Source organism: Polyodon spathula, chromosome 4 (assembly GCF_017654505.1).
Source record: "Polyodon spathula isolate WHYD16114869_AA chromosome 4, ASM1765450v1, whole genome shotgun sequence".
Taxonomy (NCBI): domain Eukaryota; kingdom Metazoa; phylum Chordata; class Actinopteri; order Acipenseriformes; family Polyodontidae; genus Polyodon; species Polyodon spathula.
In genome coordinates, this window is record NC_054537.1 from 93,814,053 (window position 1) to 93,836,840 (window position 22,788).

The 22,788-nt window shown below is 38.2% G+C and overlaps 1 protein-coding gene across 1 annotated transcript; it reads right to left on the bottom strand.

Annotated features, from left to right (window-relative positions):
* Positions 1–11,272: 11,272 nt before the first annotated feature.
* LOC121313890 (src-like-adapter) lies at positions 11,273–21,098 on the bottom strand. Its single transcript, XM_041246675.1, has 8 exons — positions 21,016–21,098; positions 20,833–20,927; positions 18,829–18,928; positions 17,053–17,139; positions 15,824–15,927; positions 15,315–15,446; positions 13,309–13,444; positions 11,273–12,220 (listed from the first exon to the last, which is right to left on the bottom strand). Exons 2-8 carry the CDS (start codon positions 20,897–20,899, stop codon positions 11,980–11,982), a joined length of 867 nt encoding a protein of 288 aa, XP_041102609.1. The 5' UTR covers positions 20,900–20,927; positions 21,016–21,098; the 3' UTR covers positions 11,273–11,979.
* Positions 21,099–22,788: the final 1,690 nt, after the last annotated feature.

Sequence of the window (22,788 nt, forward strand, 5' to 3'; positions counted from 1 at the left end):
ACTGGGTACTGTGCAGCACTGTAAGCTATACGTTAGGTTGAGCATTGCCTACACAACTAGCGCAACGTGCACCACTTGCATCCCAAGTGCCGTGCGTACCAGGTACCGTACACTACATGAACTGTGTATTGTGCGTAATCACACTAGAGCGGTAGAGGTATCAGCACACGTGCACTGTGCAAACCGGCACGGCGCACACCGAGTACTGAGGCCACTAAGTGCACCGCGTACCGTGCAGCACTGTTGTGCACTACCTCTGAGGTGCTGGCCACAGTGTGCCACTTATACTAAGCACCTGTGCCCTGAGATAATATATATCACGGGCTATGCGTACGCTGCGGTACTGCAGCAGCAGGGAGGCCAGTAAGCAATGTGCCTACCCTAACCGCGTGGTCAACACACACACCTCGTCAACACATAATGTGTACCGGGGGGGGGACCCAGGGCTGAAGCTGCGGTGAGTGAGTTTAAGCAAACAGTAAAACATGGTAGAAAGAGTACACAGTTTGTTTACAAGGCCCGACTCACCAAGGTGGGCGGGCCTGTGCGGCCGGGCAAGGTCTACTCGGCAGTGGGGATGCGACAAAGCCTATCCCCATGGAGGACAGTGTGGCTGGGAGGGTCACTAGACAGTGGGGATATGGCAAGGCCTAGCCCCGTGGAGGACACGTGTACTCTCAGGATGAAAAAAAAAAAAATCATTAGCGGATGGCTGCACAGGCAGTCGCTCACATACAACAGATATAAAGAGCAGCCTACCACGCAAGCGGGGAGGTCGCTGAAAGACAGAAAGGCACCTTGTCTTTAAGTCGTTAATTCCAGGAAAGCGGTAAGCCAGCTTTCAGCACGAATGCAAGGGATGTACAATTGACTCGAAGCTGTTTTCTATCAACACACTCAGCTCAATACAGAAGTCTTACCTTCTCATCTTGAGAGGGAAAAAGAGGAGGATCTTCTTGTGAGTGACTGTTTTATTCCCAGTAGGCGGGAATATCCCATACCTAATGTAGTGGTGGTCATCTTCTAATTGAAAGGGAACTATTGGGTTAGAAACGATTTAAAACAATCCAGGGCACAGCAGAAGAGATACCATCGTACCTGGTCAAATGTATGTGGAGAGAAAGGTAAGGCTGGAATTGTCAAGATGCATATATAAATATTCTGCAACAGATCACACAACTGCACAAGGGGTGGGACCTGTCGCAGCAGGCAGGGCAGGAGATGCAACCAACCAGAGGAGAATGGATAGAGACAGGGGCAGCGGCAACAAAACATCCAATTAACCACCAGTTTCTCTTAAGAGCGATCCAAATCTGTTTTTAAAAAGTTGAAAGTTTAAGATATATTTTTTAAACTATTTATTTTCAGAATGGGATAGTGAAATGCTGTAGTTCAGGGAGAAGCAGCAGAGCTATCAGAATGGCGAGTTTTCAATCTAACTGAATACTTTCTTTTAACTTTCACTACTTTAATTATTGGTGTCTGATTCAGACTCATTCAATATCTCATGTATGCTTTGGTTTCCCAAAAAGTTAACATCTACATAAATCTCGCCAGTCATGTTTATTGTGATAAATTCCAATGTCTGCTTTTTTATTTGTTATTTTTTTCAAAATTCTATTGGCATATTGATAACTATCAGTAATTTGAACCTTTTTTTAAACGAAATGCCGACCCATGGTGATATGCTGTAATATCAACACCCCTGTGTGACCTGTTTTGACCAATCAGGATAGAGTATTTAAAATACCCATTTTATAGGAGTAAAATACAATAGCACTGCTGTGCTGGTATACTGTAGGTGTGCTCATACGGAGTACAGCACAGCTGTTGATGGGGTTGTAAATAAATCTCGGCTCATTTTAGGAGTATGTGGACATTGATCATGCCTGTACCCTTTCTAGCTGATATACTTCGATACACTGCAGGACCCTGTGACTCACATTGTGTTTGGACTGCCCCTTGACTTTGAAATGGCTGCCGTCACTTAGTGAAGAATGAGGTGATATTGATAAATAATAATAATAATAATTATTATTTTTATTATTTTATTACAGTTTAATCAGATATACAGGAAACCTAGCCATAGTAATACAGTCTAACAAATCAGCAAATATTTGCAACCAGACAGCAAGGCATTTTGGTTGTCTTGGATGACATATGTAATAGCTCTTCATAGAACTATTATACATATCTTGATACTTATACAAGGGAGCACATGGGAAAGTGATAATACCTAGCATTTGGTTTATGTTTGAACATGATGCATCCAGACATGTCTGAAGGATTCCTCAGAATGATATATAGATAATTCGTGTTGGAAGACCTACTCTCTCACACCCATAGACATAACACATCTCATATTGTTTTGTTCTCTATCTACATAAATGTTAAAACCACTGAATATAACCCTTCCTATAAACTAACCCAACCCCAAATAAGTAGATCACAATATAATGATAATTGTTATATTCATTCCCACCTGAACTTAACTAAAATAAGTATATACAGACCAAGGACCGTCTATAATTCCCCTTCCCACCCATGAGGGTTTGGTACGGTATAGGTACGGGTGGTTCTCTACTGGCTATTTATAGAGCCGAGCGAGTACCAAACCATGAAACTCCGGCCTCACAAAACATCTGATTCTGTCTGCGAGCTGAGCAGAGCCAGGGGTGGGGTTCAGGATTTTCCTCATTATGTAAAAACAACCGAGGCTCTCCTTAACCGCACCGTGAGGGCTCAGTTGTAAAGTGAAAAAAAGAGGCATAAGCTTTTGTTTCTACACAAACACAATATTATGCAGGCTTCATTTGAAAAATACGAATTACACTGTAGCAAAACTGGCTCAATGTTGAGTCTTGGAAAAATATAGAAAGACCATTTTCTATAGTCAAATTTTCATCCAGGTTCTTTTTGGAAGAATTAAGTTTTTAACAGAATCCAATTTATTATCGGGGGAAAAAAGTGACTCAGAGCTTCAAACTTGATCCAGTTAATGTTTCTTTCACTGATTTATGTGGATATTTATATGGATTCAAGAGCTGCATTTGGGGATTGAACTGAAACATATGGTGCTGATTACCAGATAGTGGTTTACGCCATTGTCACCTTACCCTTAGAGGAGCATTTAAAATCCACAGTGATTATGTTACAGTGCCCCACATGCATACACACAGGTATTTTAAAATAATAAACTTCACTCAATAAAAATGTGTCCGACTGTATCTCAATACAACATTAAATCATCCTTAAAATATTTCAAAATAGAAAAGATGGCTCAACCACTTATCACACAATTTCAGAACAAAAAACACAAGGGCCAATGAAACTTGGTTTAAAAAAAAAAAAAATACCAACCAGGTAAAAGGCACAGAGCTACATTGGTAGTAAAGTGTAGCAAAGCAAAGTCATAGTACAGTGAAGTCAGGTCCAACAAAGTAGGAAAACTCACATTTTTTTCAGACAACCAGACGTGTTTAAACAGCCCTTGGAGGTGCAGGGGCTTAAAGTGATGCTTCAGTTAACAACTGCAGATGTGTATGTGGTAGTTATAGAGCACGACAGTTTGATGACCTTAACAAAACCCACATAGATATGGTTGCTTTTAAGTACTTTTATCTAGAGTTATTTTTATCATGACCTTATAGAGTTTAAGGTTATTTATCTGGACCATTCTGAATTCTCAACCCAATTACACTTATCAAACAACATAAGTGGTTGATAAGTCTGCTTCGCCGTGAAACTTCACCAGTGCACCACCACCATGAAATGAGTGGTCAGAGTTCAATAACTGTGATACAAGAGGGGCGTCCCAGTTTGGATTGTAATAAGAATGTGCTGTTATCAGGGTCTGTTCCTTTTTTCCTTTAACTTGCTTTTGAACTGCTGCTCCTAAACTTGTACTTCTAAGAATGGTGAAGTATTTTAGTTCGACTTCTACACTAAAAATAGAATAGTTACAGCCACCCTTGTGTGTGTTCCTGTGCTGCTCCGTGCAGGCTGCAGGGAAAGGATGTTCTTTAACACTGGGAGTAAAAATAGCACACAGGCTTTTTACACATTATCTGACGTGACCATTGGCGACTAAGGTGAGCACATAGCATTATCCGAAAGCATTAGTACTTGTGCATGAATAATGTTTTTTTTTTTTTCAGTTTTGATACCTACATAAATAAGTTAATGAAAACCAAATAAATAACTACATGTCAAATAAGTAATTATTTCATTTTCCAGGACCCAGTGGGTGAATCCTGTGCTCAGGATGGTTTCATACAGGGCGAGTGTGTATGAATGAGGGTGTACGAATTATACAGGATGAGGGTGTATGAATTATTCAGGTTGAGGGTGTATGACTGAGGGTGTATGACTGAGAGTGTATGAATTATACAGGGTGAGGGTGTATGACTGAGGGTGTATGACTGAGGGTGTATGAATTATACAGGTTGAGGGTGTATGACTGAGGGTGTATGAATTATACAGGTTGAGGGTGTATGAATGAGGGTGTATGACTGAGGGTGTATGAATTATACAGGGTGAGGGTGTATGACTGAGGGTGTATGCATTATACAGGGTGAGGGTGTATGACTGAGGGTGTATGAATGAGGGTGTATGAATTATACAGGACAAGGGTATATGAATGAGAATGTATGAATTATGGTGGCTTTTACTCATAGATCTTGAATGCTGATTCACGCAAAGAACACCCTTCATTAAACATTGTGATTCATACAGAGAGAATCATTCATTAAACATTGAGATTCATAAAGAGGGAATCCCTCATTAGACATTGTGATTCATACAGAGAGAATCCTTCATTAAACATTGTGATTCATAAAGAGAGAAAATGTTAGTGGCTCTTATCAAACAGTGGTTTGATGTGCTAGTTAGCATGAAGCCTGCTTTAGAACTTATTAACTTTGGCACTAAATGCTGAACCTTCATTTTTTTGTTATACTGTATAATTAGATGGACGATGTAGTGTTATTTTCAGGTACGCAGGTAAACAGTGGTACGCACCGCACTGCGTGTGCTTGTATAAACAACTTCTACACAACTTCTGCCAAGAAAGCATGAAAGTGCTCATTCAAACCTTGTATGCTATGTTATTTTTGGTATTTTACATCTTTCAGTTGAATTTATCATATTTTCCCACTATTAAGAAAACAGAATGCAAATATTTGTCATATGCAATACATTGGGTCTTGTACATTTTTTTACTTCTGCAACTTAGCACTGGACTTCTCATTTTGTCTTGTTCGTCGTGAAATATTTTTTTCTTTTTAGAGCAATTGTCTGTTTCCAGTTTAAGATTGCAAAAAAATAATCACATCACAATTGATTGCACCTGTATCAAAATCTCCAAGCGTACCACTTTCTAAAATTACACAGGTCAAGTTTTGTTACGTGTACCACATTGAGACGATGTACCACTTTAATGCTAGAATGATACTATCATACAGAGCCTATTTGTTTCTACATTGAGTAAACTTTAAGGCAATTAATGGGTATAACAGGAATGGTCTGCTAATGTGCATCACTGAAGTTTTGCCATGATTTATCATATCTTCTAAGCCTTGGTAATAGTATTAGTCATGTGACATAGAATTTAGATTTCTGTGGTACGGAACAACTGCTTAATAGAGAGGCTAGGAGTTATTTCTGATAATGGAACTGGGTAATAGAAAAGACCAGATTCCAGCTGCAGAGGAAGATGGCCTGTATGTCAACGTGCTTGTCCCCAAGGGCATGTGTCTTTCAGTTTATCTAAGAATGAAATACAGCTTTAAATAATGGTAAGCTTAACTAAAGTCATTTATCTAGCTTCAGTAAATCAGGACTTTGGATGGAATTGTGTTCAAACTTGAGTGGCAAATATTCATTGGTGTGGAGACTCTGATATTGAGCTCAGCACATAGATGCAGTTCAGTGAGCTTCCTGTGTAGTTACTTAGTGTGAATGATTGAGGATTGAGATTCATCTTCCAGAAATAAAGTGGTGATGCTTCATTTAACAAGGGTAGAGAATAGCACACACAATTATCAACAGTGTTATCTGCTCTCGAACTGCCCCGATAGCAATTCGTACTGTGTTTTGTATTTGCTCTTATTAGGGCTGAAGTCACTGTATTTTGTATCTTGCTCTTAATTGTACTGTAATTCTTGATATGGATTTTTTTATACAACTTTAAGCTGCCCTGGGTAAGGGCCTCTAAGAAATAATAATAACAATAATAATAAAATGGTACAACACACTCCAATGCGGTCTATACCTAACGCAGGTCTTGACTAAGCATATGCATAGTGTAAACCACCCTTTGTACAGTATAGAATTACTTCAAATATTCATTTGTACACTGTTTAAGAAACAGAAAATGCCCTAATACAGTAACTTACATTTAATTTAGAAATGTGTAAAAAGTCTTACTCGTCTTAAGATGTTTCTCATTAGTTTTATAGCTGTAGCTGGCATTTTACTTTTTTCAGAAAAAAAGTGCAAATAACTGTTTGGTGTAAAAGATATTGAGAATCTTGTGCTATGTGTTTACATTTTTAATGTTATCTGCAAAATATTGATCACTTCTAATTGAATATAGAGCTTTTTAACAATATACCTAATTGATAAGTTAAGATTCCAATTTAAAGGGTACATAGGGACCTTTTTTGTTTTATTGTGTTGTGTTCCATGTGTTGCTACAACTGTTTACGTTAGGTGTGCGTTTTAATTGTTTACATTTTAACCACTTTTAAACTTAAATTGCATTCCCTGCCTCAAGATGACTTCACTTGTATCCGCATGGACCTCTCAGAACTACATTTCCCATCATCCTCCTGCTTACATATGTAACCGAGATGGATTTATCAATGAGAGATTGGAGTCTTCAAAGTGTTACAAGACTGAGCAATAGTCATAATAGCAGTCATTAAAACAACACTGCCCAGATGTACCATGTATTGAATCCAGTGCAAGGCTTGCATTTCCACCAATTCACTTTTATATAAGGGCTCTCATCTAAGGAGTTTTTGTTTCAGATTAAAAAATTGAAATAGGTCTGTGACAGAAATACAATAAACCTTGGTTGTAAATCTCCCTCCCGACCTGGGAGGGCGCCAAGAAGCAAGAACAGAGTTCTTTGGACAGGCTGGCCTGACAGTTCTTTTCCAGGGTCAGGAAGTCAATCAGGGTGGAAGGCGGCGAGACTCCCTTGCAAGAACATATTGACCCGGAAGGGAAACGATGTAGCAGCTGCAGATTATAGAGATAGCTGCACTTGTTTAACAAGGTGTCATCTGTGATTGCATAAAAGGGGATGGAGAATTGGAATCTGTTCCTTTGCTTGGTTTTGTTATTAGAAACTAGAAGGACCATGAGACGCCAGTGAAATCTGAAATTGTATTTGTCGGTGTTTTGTTTGTTTGTGCTCGTTAGTAATTGTCTTGTTTGTAAACCACCAGATGGCTAACAGATATCCAGAGTTGGCACCTTGGCCCAGCACAAAGCTGGAACAGAACTACACCACAGTCACAAATAACCTGTTATCATCCACAAAGAGGATGACTGCACACACCCAGGGCTGGTGTCAGTGTTCAGTATTATTGTGGGGCAGATAAAGCACGTTTATTGTTTTGGCTGCAACCCGTTATTACGGCTGTGGAGTACACATTGGCATGTATTACCGGGGTTTATTGTTTGGTCACCAGACCTGGATTAAAAGAATAAATAAAAGCCCCTTTTTCAAACCGGATTAGAGTTTCCGTCTGTGTTATTTCTGCCCTGCATCACCTCTCCACCTGTACCCACTCAGCAACCTTGTTAGGTTTCCGAAGTTAATAGGCTTGATATATTTTGTTTGGTTAGACAGTGGCAACAAAATACATTCTATAATTTCTAACAATAGTTCAACCCCCCCATTAATAATATAAGAAAACTGGAGGTATGAAAGTTTGAGGTATGAGCAGTTACATTATTCTAAGTCCTAACTAGCTTTCTTTTAAATATAAAAGTAATGGGAGTAGTAGTTTGCAAAAAAATAATGTTATATTAGAATCAAAAGAAAAAGTAATAACACTTTAAATGGAATTCATCAAAAAATGCTGCAAATGTATGCTGGCGACAAAAAAAAAAAAAGAAGCTCCTAGCTGCTCGATTTCCAGAAATGAATCTGTCACCCAGGCATCTGAAAGATTCAATGTGTTACCAAACAACAGCAAGCAGTCCAGCAGCTCAGGGTCTTTACATTGCTACAGCATGCTTACCTGTTATTAATGGGAGCTGATAATGCGAGTGTCAAGTTAGAACAATTTTTTTTGAATGCTTGACTTTGTTTTCCAGGATACACTGAAAATTAGCCCATGGTCATGGAAACTAAATGGGCATATTTAAACTACTGACTTAGTTCATTTAAACTGCTTTCCTATTTTCTTTGGAGGTCAATATAGATTTCACAGAAAAAAAAATTATGCAAATACATGCTCTTCTGGCTGATCTTTTATGTGCGAGATATATATAAAAAAAAGTGACTGTATTTACAGCCCACATCTCAGCATCGATGGCTATTAAATCCTCTCTGGCGATTCTAAGTCTTGACACGACTGTGGTTTGCTATTAAGTGTATGTATTTTTGTTGTAACGTCTATGCATTGAATGAGAACTTTGGCCTTCAAGGTCAGACGGCTGCACTCAAGAGGGTTCAGAGGCACACTGCCAGTTTTGGTGGCGATCCTAAGCAGGTGACAGGAGTGGAGCCAACACTGCCAGCGTGCATCTGACCTCCCCACTCGGTGGCAGCCTCATCCAAAGAGCCCTGCTAATGGAAAGGGAGGCTGTCTTTTCATTTCGATACCAGTACAAAAAAAAAAACAGTTCAATTTTCCAATTGGTTTACTTCTATTGAGGATATTTCTCATTGAGTGCTCTGTGCAAGCTTTCTTGAATGTCTCATGGCCTGAATTATCACATTATCGATTTCTGTTACAACCCTTTAACACTCAACCCATATTATATTTTAAATGGCTACACTCTCCTCCATTAGAGATTTTTAATAAGTAAAATTCAGCTATTTGCTGTACCAACAATTTAGCATGAAAAAAGGTCTTGTTTCTACAATTTACCAGTAACAAATGGCTGCACAATATTAAGAAAGTTCATCAATACATTATATACATTATAACATTTACCATTACTACCTGTAATATAGTATTATTAAACTTGATCCATCTTTATTTACCTCAACAACTGAAGGACTGCGACGGCCGGCACTCCAGACAGACCCGCTTGGGTTCTTCTCCCTTCTAAAAATCACGATACACACACATGTTTGAAAGAAATAGCGTTGTTGCGCAACTTTAACAAAAAAATAAGCAAAATAAAACAAACACCTAGCTCCTTCGGAGCACTAACTAAACACTCGATGCAAGATCCTAACTACCACGCAGGACAGCCAAGCCGTTTACCTGCCACAAACACTCAAACTCACACAATACCTCAATACAACTGCTCACTCACACAGTCAGGCTCTTCTCTCAGCAGCCCTGAGTAGACTGGCTGCCTCTCTTAAATACCCTGCGCCTGGTTCTAATTCACAATTACCACCAGGTGCAGGGGATAACTAAACAATAAGACAATTAAACAATTTAAAACCCTTAGCCCATTCACCCAAAAGTGCATTTTCACATGTTTTTAAAGCAGGGAGGATTTTAACCCCCTCCCTGCTATCTCACAAGGACAAACACAATAAACGATATTCTTCACGCAGGCAATGCATTTGAAAAATACAGAGATATGCACATTTGCTTGATAAAAACAGGAAGCCTTTGAATTAGAAATAACCATTGCCAGCAGTTGCTATTGATTTTCATGACGGATGAACACACATCATGTTCATTGTTTATATGAACAGAAAGTTGACTCTACGATGGATTGTTAAAGAAATTGTATTCATCTTTACCTCAGCTTTACAGTTTGAATTGTGGACTTATATTATAGGTCATGCCCTCATTGGATCCTGTCTGTAGCAACAGCACTTATAAATCTGATAAGAGGTGACGTCTAGTCCACAAATTCTTTGCATACACTTCCTTGCTGTACTGCTTAAATGCCAACATGAAAAAGTAAACAGCTGACCGAGTGAAATAAAAATAAAAAAGGTTCTGTTAGACTTCAGTCAAGGAACAGCCACCTGAAAAGTCCTGTAGCTGAAAAGCCAAAATGGCAAGAGCTGCAGATGCTTTCAGTTAGACAAGTTCCCAATCAGGTTTCTAAATGTTTTCCTCACACTTCCTCATACTTTTGAACATGCAAAGAATGCAAGTTTTTGTTGGTTAGCATTAGCAAAGAGGAAACTGTGTTTTTTTACACTGACATGCCCGTTTCTTGATTTGTATCAGATCAAAACATGCAAGTCTGAAATCCTTAGTGTTTCAGAATCGATTTCCCTTTGTTGTTACTATACGTTATAAAAGACAGAAGAAATGAAATAATAAAATCGTAGATTTCTTTTACTGCAACAAGATATCTTGGACTTGGATCTTTATTGTTTAAGGTATGCATGTAGGAGAATACACCTTCAAAAACTACAGCAACTTATGCAGTTGAAAGATTTTCAATTTGCAGAAAATCTAAAAGGTTGGATATTACTTTATGCAATTTTTTTCTTGTGCAGCTGCAATAGGCCTAATAATTTAACAAGTATGTAACAAGTACAACATATTGAAACGTTGGACAGCTTGCTCTTTATATACACAGTATATATATACACAGTATACACAATATATATATATATATATATATATATATATATATATATATATATATATATATATATATATATATATATATATGTTATAAAATGATACTTTAGAATAGGTACATCTTAGTTAGTTAAGTACTACCTCAGACTTTGGAATTAATTAATCTATTTTAAGTATTTGTGAAATTTGACACATCTCCTCATATACTTGGCATTTATCTTTTAGATTTTGGTTAAAAAAAATTTAAAAAGTTGAAAGTCACTCTAAATCTTAATTTGTTTATTTTAAAATTTGGAATGACCAATTATTAATTTTTACCCCCCCCCCCCCCCAACAATATGAAATGTCCAATTGTGTTTGTTTCTCCTCACCGCACCTAGTCCCCACACAGCACAGATATTCTGAGGGTGTGTGAGCATCCTCCAATCTCTCAAGCCTAAAGCCAGAATCACTTTTACGCAGAGCAATCCAGAGCAGAGGTGGGCAGGGCTACCGATCCCAGAGAACAGAGATCAGCCCTGCTTCTTATCACTCTGAATGTGCTCAGTGTCTGGCCAGTAGGGTTCGCTGGTGCGCAATGAGGAGAATAAGTCCCTACCGGTTACCCATCCCCCACCCCGGGAGTGTCAGAGCCAATGTGACGTCTCCTTCTGGGTGCCCCAGCAAAGTTCAGCCTCTTTGCACAGCCTGGACGCAAACTGTGCTCCCCGCCGCAGCACTTTAACTGGGTGAGCCACACTATAGACTATGTACTGTACAAGCCCCTAGTAAATTAAACATGCGCTACAAATGAGTTGCAGTAAAATGTTTTGACAATCCAGAAGTCACGTTGATTCTGTTAGTTTGTTCTGGAGGAACACTTTGTAATAACAATAAGGTCTGTGTATGTTTCATTATGACAATGTTATAGAAACAATCAAACAAGCATCCATACACACATGAATACATATATGTGCATGCAAACTGGTGCACATGATTAATTGAGCATCATGATAGCATTGAGAATAAAGAAATCACAGTCCGCTTGGATATGGCAGTTCAGCAAGACGTTTCTTCTTTTTTAATAAAGTCTCTCAATTTCCCATAAAGAAGTAGAAACTATTTATGTTTGCCATACACACATTCCCAAAAACAGTCAGAATAACACTAATGTATGCAGAAGATATGCTGTAAATGTGAAGTCCTTCGTTTCAGGAATCAATACAATGTGCATGTCCGCTCCTTGAGGTCTTCATGATTGTTCACCTTGCTCTTCACGGTAATCCTCTTCAGTAAGAATCACGTTGTTTTCCGCACTCCTCGGGACCCCGTACATGGATTTGCTCTTTTTCATGCGGCTGCTTTTGTTTGACTTATCTTCTTGACCTCCTGACAGGGACAAATAAGAGGCAATGCTGTTCCGTAAGCCAAAGCTTAGGAGAGAATTGTCATTCTCCCAGTTACCTACTGCATTCTCCTTGGTCAACTCTGACCTGTTAATGAAAAAGCAATAGCTTATAACTTTACAGGTGAAAATAATACCAGAGATATTTAGCACACTTGGCATTTCAATAGGTGTTCAAGCTACATTTGCAATATAGAATTAAAGGGTAGCCAGTGTAACGGGCAGTGTTGTGTGACACACTGTCATTACAGATTCTGTCCCCTGTCAGTAAGATGAGAGAGGTTCAAGCTCTTAAACCACGATTGCAGACAAGCCCGGCTCTTTTGCTCTTTTGAGTGGTTAAGACACTCACTTGTGGTGCGCAGGGTTGTTGGTTCACGCCCAGCCTTCGCTCTGTTATATCAGCAATCCAGTTATTTCAAATAATTACTCTGAATATCTATGAAAGGATTATGGTATTCAGCATTGGTATCCCCTGTTATTTGATAATGTGCACTCAGCTTGCCAAGTTTAACCACAGGAAACAAGTGCATAGAGACCTGCACTAGAAGCTTAAATCTTAAAGAAACATTTCTACATTCAAATAAATATTTGCCGGTGAAATACGAAAGAATCATCACCTTGGTAAGCAATTGCACTTACAAAGAACTACAGCTGACAAGATCCTATGATTTCAATATTGCATTCTATTGAAAACAGATGAACTCTTGGGAGGTTAGGATGTAGATTATTTGCACCCTGATTCTGCCAGTTGCATGTATTTCCTGTTAATTCAGACGTACTTACGTTGCTTCATTAAGCATGACCACTCTGTTCCACAGAGGATCGTAGATGACTAGCACAGAGAAGCGTACATTATCCGGGGTGAAAAAATACCCAGATAAAATGAAGTACAGCAGGCACCGCAGTACAGGTACATGCAGTAAACTGTGCAGTAAACGACTCTCTCACTACTACAGGCTCTATCACTACACTGCAGCTAATTCTCACTAGCTGCACTATATTGTAACTCTGGGGGTTTGTAATTTAGTTGTCTTGTGTAGGGGAGTACATAGATGATAATATGAAATATTCAGGTTTTCCTAGACAATGTTTAAACCTATAAGCGTATATCATACAGCAACACATAGCTGTTGTTATCAAAGTAGTGTTATTGAAAACTGAAATGGGCTGTACCTGTCCACATTGTCCCAAGTGAATCGATTCCGACTCATCAGCACAGGTGGAGGCTGATTGGTCAGGTTCAGGTTGCAGATGCTGTTGTGGGAGAGGCAGGGGCTTGTAAGGACACAGCAGAGGCCATCAGCAGTTTCTGTAAATGAAGAGGCATGGAATCAGAATTTACAAACAAAGAAAAGAGGCAGTGGACTTATATACTGTGCTGTATATACTCTACATTTTACTCTGAAGTACAATCAACTGTTATATTATTTACTAAGTGAATATACAAGAGCCCATTTTCTTATGGTGTCCAAATCATTTTTCTGTTCCGTATTGGGTCAAATTTCCAGTTCGCCGCTGTTTTCTTGAACCCCAAAGATCAAAACCCACCACAGAGTTTAATGGGATTGGCTCAGGCTGCACATCTGTAACCCCCCTCATCCCTCATTGCACATCAAAGGAAACCTGGTACTTACTGTATAGGGTACATGTTTATACAAGCAAGTCTTATGTTTATATAAGCATGGGTGCTTCTTTTAGCCCACGGGATAGTGTGACAAATTGATTATTCTCTTGCCTTTTTTTTCTGATGGAATAGTTTGCATTTTTTCTCCATGGAAAGTTCTTTTTTTTTTTTTTGTGGTGTGGGGGGTGTCGGGGGTTGTCTGCTAATTCTGACAAGTGTATGATTTAAGGCTGCACAAACTCCAGCTGCAGTTGCAAACTCCAGTTGCATTCAAACTTTGAGGATTGAATGTATTACAATTTGGCCATAGTTTCTAAACTGAGTTAAAACAATGTATTACTATTTTAAAATTAGAGATAAACAATAATCCAACTGTCATAGATGAATAAAATATTGTAGTGATTGTATCTAACAAATTACTGTACATCCATCCATTCGTTTTGAATGAAACCTGAATTTAAGCAAACATACACTTTGATATTTGGTAGTATACAAAGTTAAATAAATCTCTGATTGCAAGCCATGCTTTGACTGTCTTGGCTCTCCTGGGCATTTCACTTGAAAATGAAATTGTTCTCACCCCTTCAGGGCCTTCATTCCTGTCAGTAGCAAACCAGATGCTTCTCCTAATGACTGACATGCTTTGCAGCCTGTTACATGCTTGAACCCTTAAGTCACTGCTATGGTGAAATGACCAAGGAAGTAAAGCAGTATCATACTTCCTGGAAGGCAAGGCAAGCAAACTGAAAATTGTGTTTAACCTAGTGTAGCACCAAATCATGTTTTAAAATGAAAATACTTGGAGTTCTTTCAAAACCTTAAAAAAACAACACATGCTCACTTTTGTTATTTTTCTCTGAAAATCCAACCCCTATAAAAAGATGTTTGTGTGAGTTTAAGCTGGATTTAAATTGTTAGAAAAATGTAACTGAAAAGCAGAGTCAGCTGTCAGTACTGTCTGTATTATACATATACTGTAGCCTTCATGATATTCTTTATACATGATTGTGCTCAGGCTTTGACACCCACGGTTGATCAGCACTGATGCTGTCAAAAGATCGGAAACAGTTACACCTAACAGATTTATATTGAAAGTGGAAGAATGGTCCCCCGGGGAAATGCAGCCTCATTGATAGAAGGACTCATTTGTTAGTCAACCACACAATTTACATGAAACTTTGTTGTAGTGGTTCCCAGAAATAATTGTGCACATCCATTCATTGTATAATCTGCAAATGTGCAGTCTTGAAAAAAACACATGTTCTAGCCAGCATGGGTCATGCACTTCCTTGGCCATTTCCACTAGGCAGTAAAATCATCCCCACCCTCTCACTGGCTTCTATCCTGCCAATAACCGATCAGCTGCTTACCTTGTTGACTGACATGCTTTAAATCAGTAAACCTTTTTTTTTTTTTTTTTTAAATGGTGTTTTTATTTTACTGATAACATTTGAAACACTTATCAACTGGAACATACTGTACTCGAGAGTCCTCTTTAATCTTCAATTTCTTTTACATTTACATGTTTCTGTGCAATCCCGTAGCATCGGCTTACCAGAATAGTGACTGACTAGGTCTTCCAAGCACTGGAAAGTGAGACGAGGAGAGATGTAGTACCAGTTGTTGGGTAAGCGGTTGATTAGATAGTGCTTCACTGCTCTGTGCTTGACTGACAGGCAGTACTGACCTACAACAATTAAGAATGCCTGTTAGGAAGATCAGTCATGAGTCATGCTTCGTGATCTAAAACCACAAAATCTAGCAGACATTAAATATCAGAAATTGGCATTATTTTGCAAAAAATGTCAGACTGCTGTTTTTTTTTTTTAATATTCTTTACCATATCCCTCTGGGCTTTATATTGTAAAGACTATGTTTACCTATGCTTTACCATGCTTTTTGCACTACGGTAAACTTTTATAAGGGTGTATACTAAAATATATAAGAAATCATATTCTTAAATAAATATCAAAATAAATACATGTGATCAGTGAAAGTCTTGTAATAGACCATTCACTATGGTCCAGCAAGGCCTCTCCTTTGAATTGTTCTAACATACTGTACCTCTGTCAGTCTGGCTGTTTCTGATCATGAAAGATCCGACTCTGTTGTTGGGAAGTTGCAGCAATTCCTCTGCTTTGAGTCGTACTACTCCCTCAAAGAGCCAGCTAAAATTAAAAAAAAAAAAAAATATATATATATATATATATATATATATATATAAGCATATATCGTAACTAGCACCGACATCACAAATACATCCATAGCTTTAAATAGAAATATGTGAGTGTAGTGGACGGCTTCAAAAACCTCTCCACTGTTTGTTTTCAAACACACTTTACCTTGACAAAGGCATGTTAAACATTGTGAAGTTGTCTCTTTTGTGGTGAACTGGGGCTTGCTTTGTCACTTCACGGGACCTTTAACACTGTTTTTAAGTGTAAATGAAGTACTTGAAACCACAGATGATAGCTGTAAAACAGGGCCGTGCCTGTATATTTATTTGCACAAAACAAGCGCCTAATCCATCAAGGAGTGCTTAATGAACTTTTCCCAAGGTCTAACTACAACTGTACGGCTGAGCCAGCCCCCACAACCAATACTTTACACGCATTAAACACATATCTTTCTTTAAGGTTCCTCTACAGGTCTCCTCTTAGGCCTTAGCCTTAACAAAGATAAACACTAAACATTTTGACCTGCTTAATTTACCTGCCTGTTTAATTACCAGGCAGGTGTCCTTCATTAAATTAGTGCCAACTGATTCCACTCCTGTACCCAATAGCACTCTAGGGGATGTAGTCCTGCAGCAAACCTGGACTACATCTTTCCTCCCCCTATCTAGGTAGATAGAAAGGTTAAACGTGTATGTGCTGTACTGGCCATGGGAAACCCAGGTTTCTTCTGATACCTGATATCACGTTGTAAGAGGGGCTGCTCCTTTATATCATGTTGGTCTTATTAAAGAAATAATTTAACTGTGGTTTGATATGTTTGGGACTGATCATGGCAGTGTTACTATTGAATTACAATGCTGTCAATAGCAGCAAACTGAGTGTTAAAATGGCCCTAATATATATTTACCTCAGTTTACTTGGCTTTCCTAGCTCAATACATTGTTTCTTTAGAATCCAAAATGTTGCTATTAGCAAAACGTTTCTGAAAATTGGTGTTGTTTATATCTGCTTTGGTAGCTGTAGCCTGTGTATTTTAAAATTTTGTTTACAGGAAAAAAATGTTTTTTAGTCCAGTGCAATATGCAGAAAATAAATTTAACGAACACTAACACTTACCCATAGTAGACTTTTGTCACATGGTTACTCGGAATGTAGTTTTCATTTCCTGTAACTATTGAAATAACTTTCCACCAACTCCCTTCTCTGATGAAAACATGAAAAGAGATTTATTTAAACATGACATGCTGTAATTGAATGTGGTAATTTTTACCACATACATGTATCTTCCTTTCATATAAATTGCAGTAATAATGGTATCATTAAGTAGATACATTTTTCATTTTCAACCATGGAGCCCTGATAATTTGTTTTTTTTTAAAGTGTCAATAACATTCCTAAATTATTTTTAGTACCATTGTGTATCCTATGATTGAGTATTAAGATTTCTAAGTGAAAGTTAGGATTTCCAAAGAGCATTGAAAAGTTTATTTGTACTACTATATACAGTAGTAACTCAGCATGGCAGCTGCCTCAGTATAGGTACATTTCTGTGGGGTTATATTTCACTGTCAGAAAACAGATTACAATCAATTCAAAAACAAATGTAAAAAAAAGTATGTTCAGGAATTCTTATTATTAGGAGTCTACTGTACAGCTATGGCCAAAAGTTTTGCAACACCCTATAGAATTAACTAATTAATTAACTAAATTTGTTTAAAAAAAATAAAGCGATATAATATTAGTGCATAATTAAGGCTCTCCATTGAAACTTGTACATCCAAAAAACTTTTTTTTTAAAATTCTCATTTTCATCTTAAGGCATAAGTTTAAACGTTGTAGCTAATAATTAAAATAGAGAGTTTATATATATATATATATATATATATATATATATATACATATATATATTTTCAAAAACGACACTAGCTGATTCATTTCTTACTGTACCATCAGGCCTTATCAGAACTTGTTTTTCTTTTTTTGCTTTGGGTTCTCATTCTGAAAGACATAGCCAGCATTATGTGTGTTAAAGGAAGGGCACCTGTGCTAGTTTTGTGCATTGAGTAAATATGCAAAGCTACAGAGATTGGGTCATCTCATATTGTATTATCCACAAGCCTCTGCACTTCCTATGGCTGCATAAGCAAATAGCTTGATAAAGTTGATTAGTTCAGCCCCATCTTACGGACCCTCCTAGATGTGGTAGATGTGAGATCTGTAGTTATATATAGCACTGCCAAAGAACTGCTGCTTCTCTAAAACTACAAAGCTATTATTATGTTTATTCAAAACGGAATAATTGGTGCTTTCAGTTCCATTGTGTAATTAACAGAATCTACAGTACTCCGTACAACATTGCCTCAATTTTGTTGTATAATGCTATCATTTACTTGAAGCATTTTTATTTATTTATTTATTTGCTTATTTATTCATCTACTTATTGCTATTTATTTTGCTAACCTGGAAGCCCTGTCAGGATAACACAATCATAAGCATTTTTTTTTTTTTTTTATGGATAATCAAGGCGTAATTGAAAAGCTGTTTTTTGTTTTCTGTTACTGATATGATGTCAAGTATACTAATTTAAAGTTAGAACACGTTTTGCTTTTTCACAATGTGAACTGCTTGATGATCAGCACAGCTTGTTCTGCTACGGTGTGTTTGTCATCAGACTATACTGTAGAATCTGATGGAGCTTCACCAAACGAATGTAGGAATGAAGTGTCACAATTAGCTTGTAAGTCCAATATATTTTACTGCAATCAAGTGCTGACTGTTGTTTACTAGTGTGTGTGTGCTCTAGCACTAATAACTTTAACCCCAGCCAGAACAATAGCTGGGAGCTCTTCTGTTAACATGTGCAGTAGGGTTTATAACAAGTCTCAAACTCACTCAGAAAGCACCTGCAGCTTCTCTCCAACCCTATATATAGGCTCGCTGACATCAGGAGGTGGGTAATCATGTAGCACAACTAGAATGTCTTTGTCTGCTTCTGTGGGGAGAGAGCAAAGACATGTCTTTTTATAAAATCTATCTTTTCATTGTTGTAGATTTTTTTAGTTGTATGTAAGCAGTTCCCTTTTATCATTTTTTATCGTAAGTAGGGCTATTACTACCAATTTCTGTTGACAAGGTTCTATGCAAGTTGTGGGGATTAAGACCGTTCCCCACTTTTGGGCTATACTTAATATCGCTGGGTATCAGCCATCACCTATGAATTAGTCTTCAGTTATGTTTAGTGATGTTCACTAAAAGTACCTTCCATAGAAGGCCACTGATAGCTCCAGGCAAGTGACAAACAGCCGCTATACAGTATACAGCATGCATATATTCTTGCAAAGTGTCGTATTTATGATATGTACTATGTCACGGTCTGCTCATACAGTGACAGAAGTAGAATATATTATATATATAGATATATAGATATATATATATATATATATATATATATATATATATATATATATACACACACACACACACACACACTATATATATATTATATATATATATATATATATATATATATATAATATGTATGCATGTACAGCTATGGCCAAATGTTTTGCATCACCCTATTTAATTAACTAATTTTGCTTCATAAAGTTGAATAAAAGCTGCTGAATAATGTTACGTTAGCATATTGAATTACATACTGCTTTGTAGTTTTCCATACACTTAATGAACAACTTTTGGCCATAGCTGTATATATTCATCAATAAAGGGTGTGCATTTTCAGAATGATATTTACTGTATTACTTTGTAGGTTATAGAATACAACCTGCATTAAGTGTCACCTGAACTGAAAGCTTGTCTTCCAGTAACCCCCAATACATGCAAGCTAAAGCAAGCCCATGTTCGGTAACTACATGAGTTAATGCAGCCTTCACTATACTTGTGCCAATCATATACATCACAGCACTGTTAGTTTTCTTAACTTTACTTTTTAGAATTCCTAACAAGCCTAATAACTGTCATGGAAATTACTTTGAACTGTGTTTCTTAATCACAGAAAGATTGTTTTATCGTTTTAAATCAGGCAGTCAATAGCCAAATCGTTAGCCACACTAATGTCCTGTATTGTTAATGTAGTGTACTGTGATAACACACTGGAAACAATCGCTGTCAGTGCTAAAATTCACTGATAGCATCTTAGCTTAAGCATAGGAAGCCATAAGTAATGTAAAATACAAATGCAGTTACATTAGATCTATTGATACAATTGCATCATAATTATATTTGAATACATTTTTTTGTAAGAGCCAGAACCTAATGTAAAAAGCAGCGCTGGTTCATTTTTAGATCTTTAATACAGGATAACTTTTCTTTCACTGTTAAGTAACATAAACAGGGATAAGAGAGAAAAATTGCTGCAATAAATCATACTGCCATCTTACAGATAAAGAAGCTGTTTCAAAAGCACCCCTGCAAACAGTACACAGGCAAGGATGTGGCTTGTGCATTCATTCTAAACATATTATCAAATAATTCAAGCCTAACTAGACAACTGCAATAGGTGCTCGCTGCAAGAACATAAATGCCTTTTCTATATGACTGCTTTACAAGAAATCGTCAGCCTGTGTACAAATACCAATGCTGCCCAACATAGAACTATGAAAAGCAACATTTATACCAGGGTTTTGGAATTGATTAAATTAGAATGAGAGTTGTCATTGTCTAAACTTGTTAATTTGTAAAAACCAATAAAAAAAGTTCATTTTTTGTATTTTTTTGAAATAAGTATTCCAAATATTAAAAATATAAAAATATTGTATTTTTTTTTGGAATAAGCATATATAAAAAAATAAAATCAACCTTACACAATGGACACACTTATTTACTGCTGGTCGGTGAAGATGAAAGTGTATTTCCATTAAGAACACTGCAATTGCTTACCTTTCTTTGTTGATTCTAGGCATGCTTGCTCAGTCTCAGGTGTTGCCAGTCTCAGTACATTCCCCATGTCTTAGTGGGTGTTGGATCAAAAAAGCCTAGTGCAAAAACAAAAGGGCAGTTATTATTTCCACCTATTGAAACAGTGCGTGGCTTTGTAAAAAGTAAATGGTCCAAGTAGCACACCACTATTCTGTTGCTCTGTGTCTGTGTGTTTTCACTAGTCTCATGGTGCACAAGCTATGTTCCTCCCGCGAGCTATAGTATTCACAGGAGGGTAGCTTTCTGCAAAATGGGGAAGTTGGACAGAGCTGTTGTTGACTATAATTTCCATTACCCCAAATTATCAAAATAGGAAGCTAAGCAAGTACATATGAAGGGCTGTGGAGTCTGTGCATGAGAGGTGTCATCCCAAAATAAACATTTAAAATTCAGTTTAAGAATGTAAAGGTGCAGGTGTACCATACAGTTTAAATGTGTTTGGTTACACATACAGTATAGTATAGAGTTTGTTAGTGTTGGTTACACATACAGTATAGAGTTTGTGTTGGTTACACATACAGTATAGAGATTATTACTGTTGGTCTCTGTGGCGGAGTGTCCCGTCCCTTTATGTTTACTAGTGTTTTCTGTTGTATGCAGTGTGTTAATGTTGGTGTGCATGTGTAAAATACATGTGATATAAATATGGGTTACAAACACAAGTGTTTAAAATGTATGTTTGCTTTTAGGCACAAAGATTGCACAGCACTTCACGTGCAGGTAAAATAATATGTGAGCACAGGGAATTGCACTTTTATTAATTCACATGCAGTTGTACCAAGACTCCAATTGAACGATTGATTAGCAATCGAGTCTCAGTACAGCTGCATAAAAGCTGCATGTTTTCACACACTGTGTGTTCGTGAGTGGAGAACGGGAGAGAGAAGGAGAGTAGAATCACAATTGCTACAGCATGCTGGAAGTGCCAACACAGTACTTGTTTGTTGGGTTCATCCACGTTTGTTTTGTCTGTCTGTTTGTTTGTCCAATGCACCCTTTGTTTTGTGTGTTTTGTTTAAATCTTTGTGTTTGTTATTATTATTTAATAAAACTCTGGATGCTGTAGCATCACAGGTTCACAGCCATTCCTCATTGTTTGGAGTCTGTATTTCTGGTCTGATGTCACCCGTGCAAAGCCATCCTGTTCACAGTTGGTGTCAGAAACGGGACGATAGCGCCACCAAGCGTCAGACCAGGAGTATTTTTTTTGTTTTTGTTTGATATGGTAATCCGCTACCTGGCTGCACATATGGCAGGGCTCCCGCTATCTCCAGCTCCATCGGGAAAAGCCCAGCCGCTGCCATCTCCAGCGCCAGAGGGAGAGGAGCCATCGCTGCTGTCTCCAGCGCCAGAGGGAGAGAAGCCATCGCTGCCGTCTCCAGCGCCAGAGGGAGAGGAGCCATCGCTGCCGTCTCCAGCGCCAGAGGGAGAGGAGCCATCGCTGCCGTCTCCAGCGCCAGTGGGAGAGGATCCATCGCTGCCGTCTCCAGCGCCAGTGGAAGAGGATCCATCGCTGCCGTCTCTAGTGCCAGAAGGGGAAGCCCCGCTATCTCCAGTGCAAGAGGGGAAAGCCCCGTTATCTCCAGTGCCAAAGGGAGAGGAGTCATCACTGCCATCTCCAGTGCAAGAGGAGGAAACCCTGCTATCTCCACTGCAAGAGGGAGAAGCCCCGCTATCTCCAGTGCAAGAGAGGGAAGCCTGTTATCTCCAGCATCAGAGGGAGAGGAGCCATCGCTGCCATCTCCAGCATCAGAGGGAGAATACCTGCTGGTTACACTACCACCCTCATGAGGAAAAGAGCAGCAGGAGCTGCCTCTGCCTCCGCCACCTCCACCGGCAGGAGCAGAACAGCAGGAGCTGCCTCTGCCTCCGCCACCACCATGGGAGGACTGCTTGCAGCTCCCACCTCCACCAGCA

Bases quoted from the DNA above. Each gene is read 5' to 3' on its own strand.
- LOC121313890 (XM_041246675.1), bottom strand. From the start codon at position 20,899: ATGGGGAATGTACTGAGACTGGCAACACCTGAGACTGAGCAAGCATGC. The intron at 17,140-18,828 runs GTGAGTTTGAGA...TGTTTTCATCAG, and splicing joins AAGCTGCAGGTGCTTTCTGA to AGAAGGGAGTTGGTGGAAAG. The intron at 15,447-15,823 runs GTACAGTATGTT...TAATTGTTGTAG, and splicing joins AAACAGCCAGACTGACAGAG to GTCAGTACTGCCTGTCAGTC.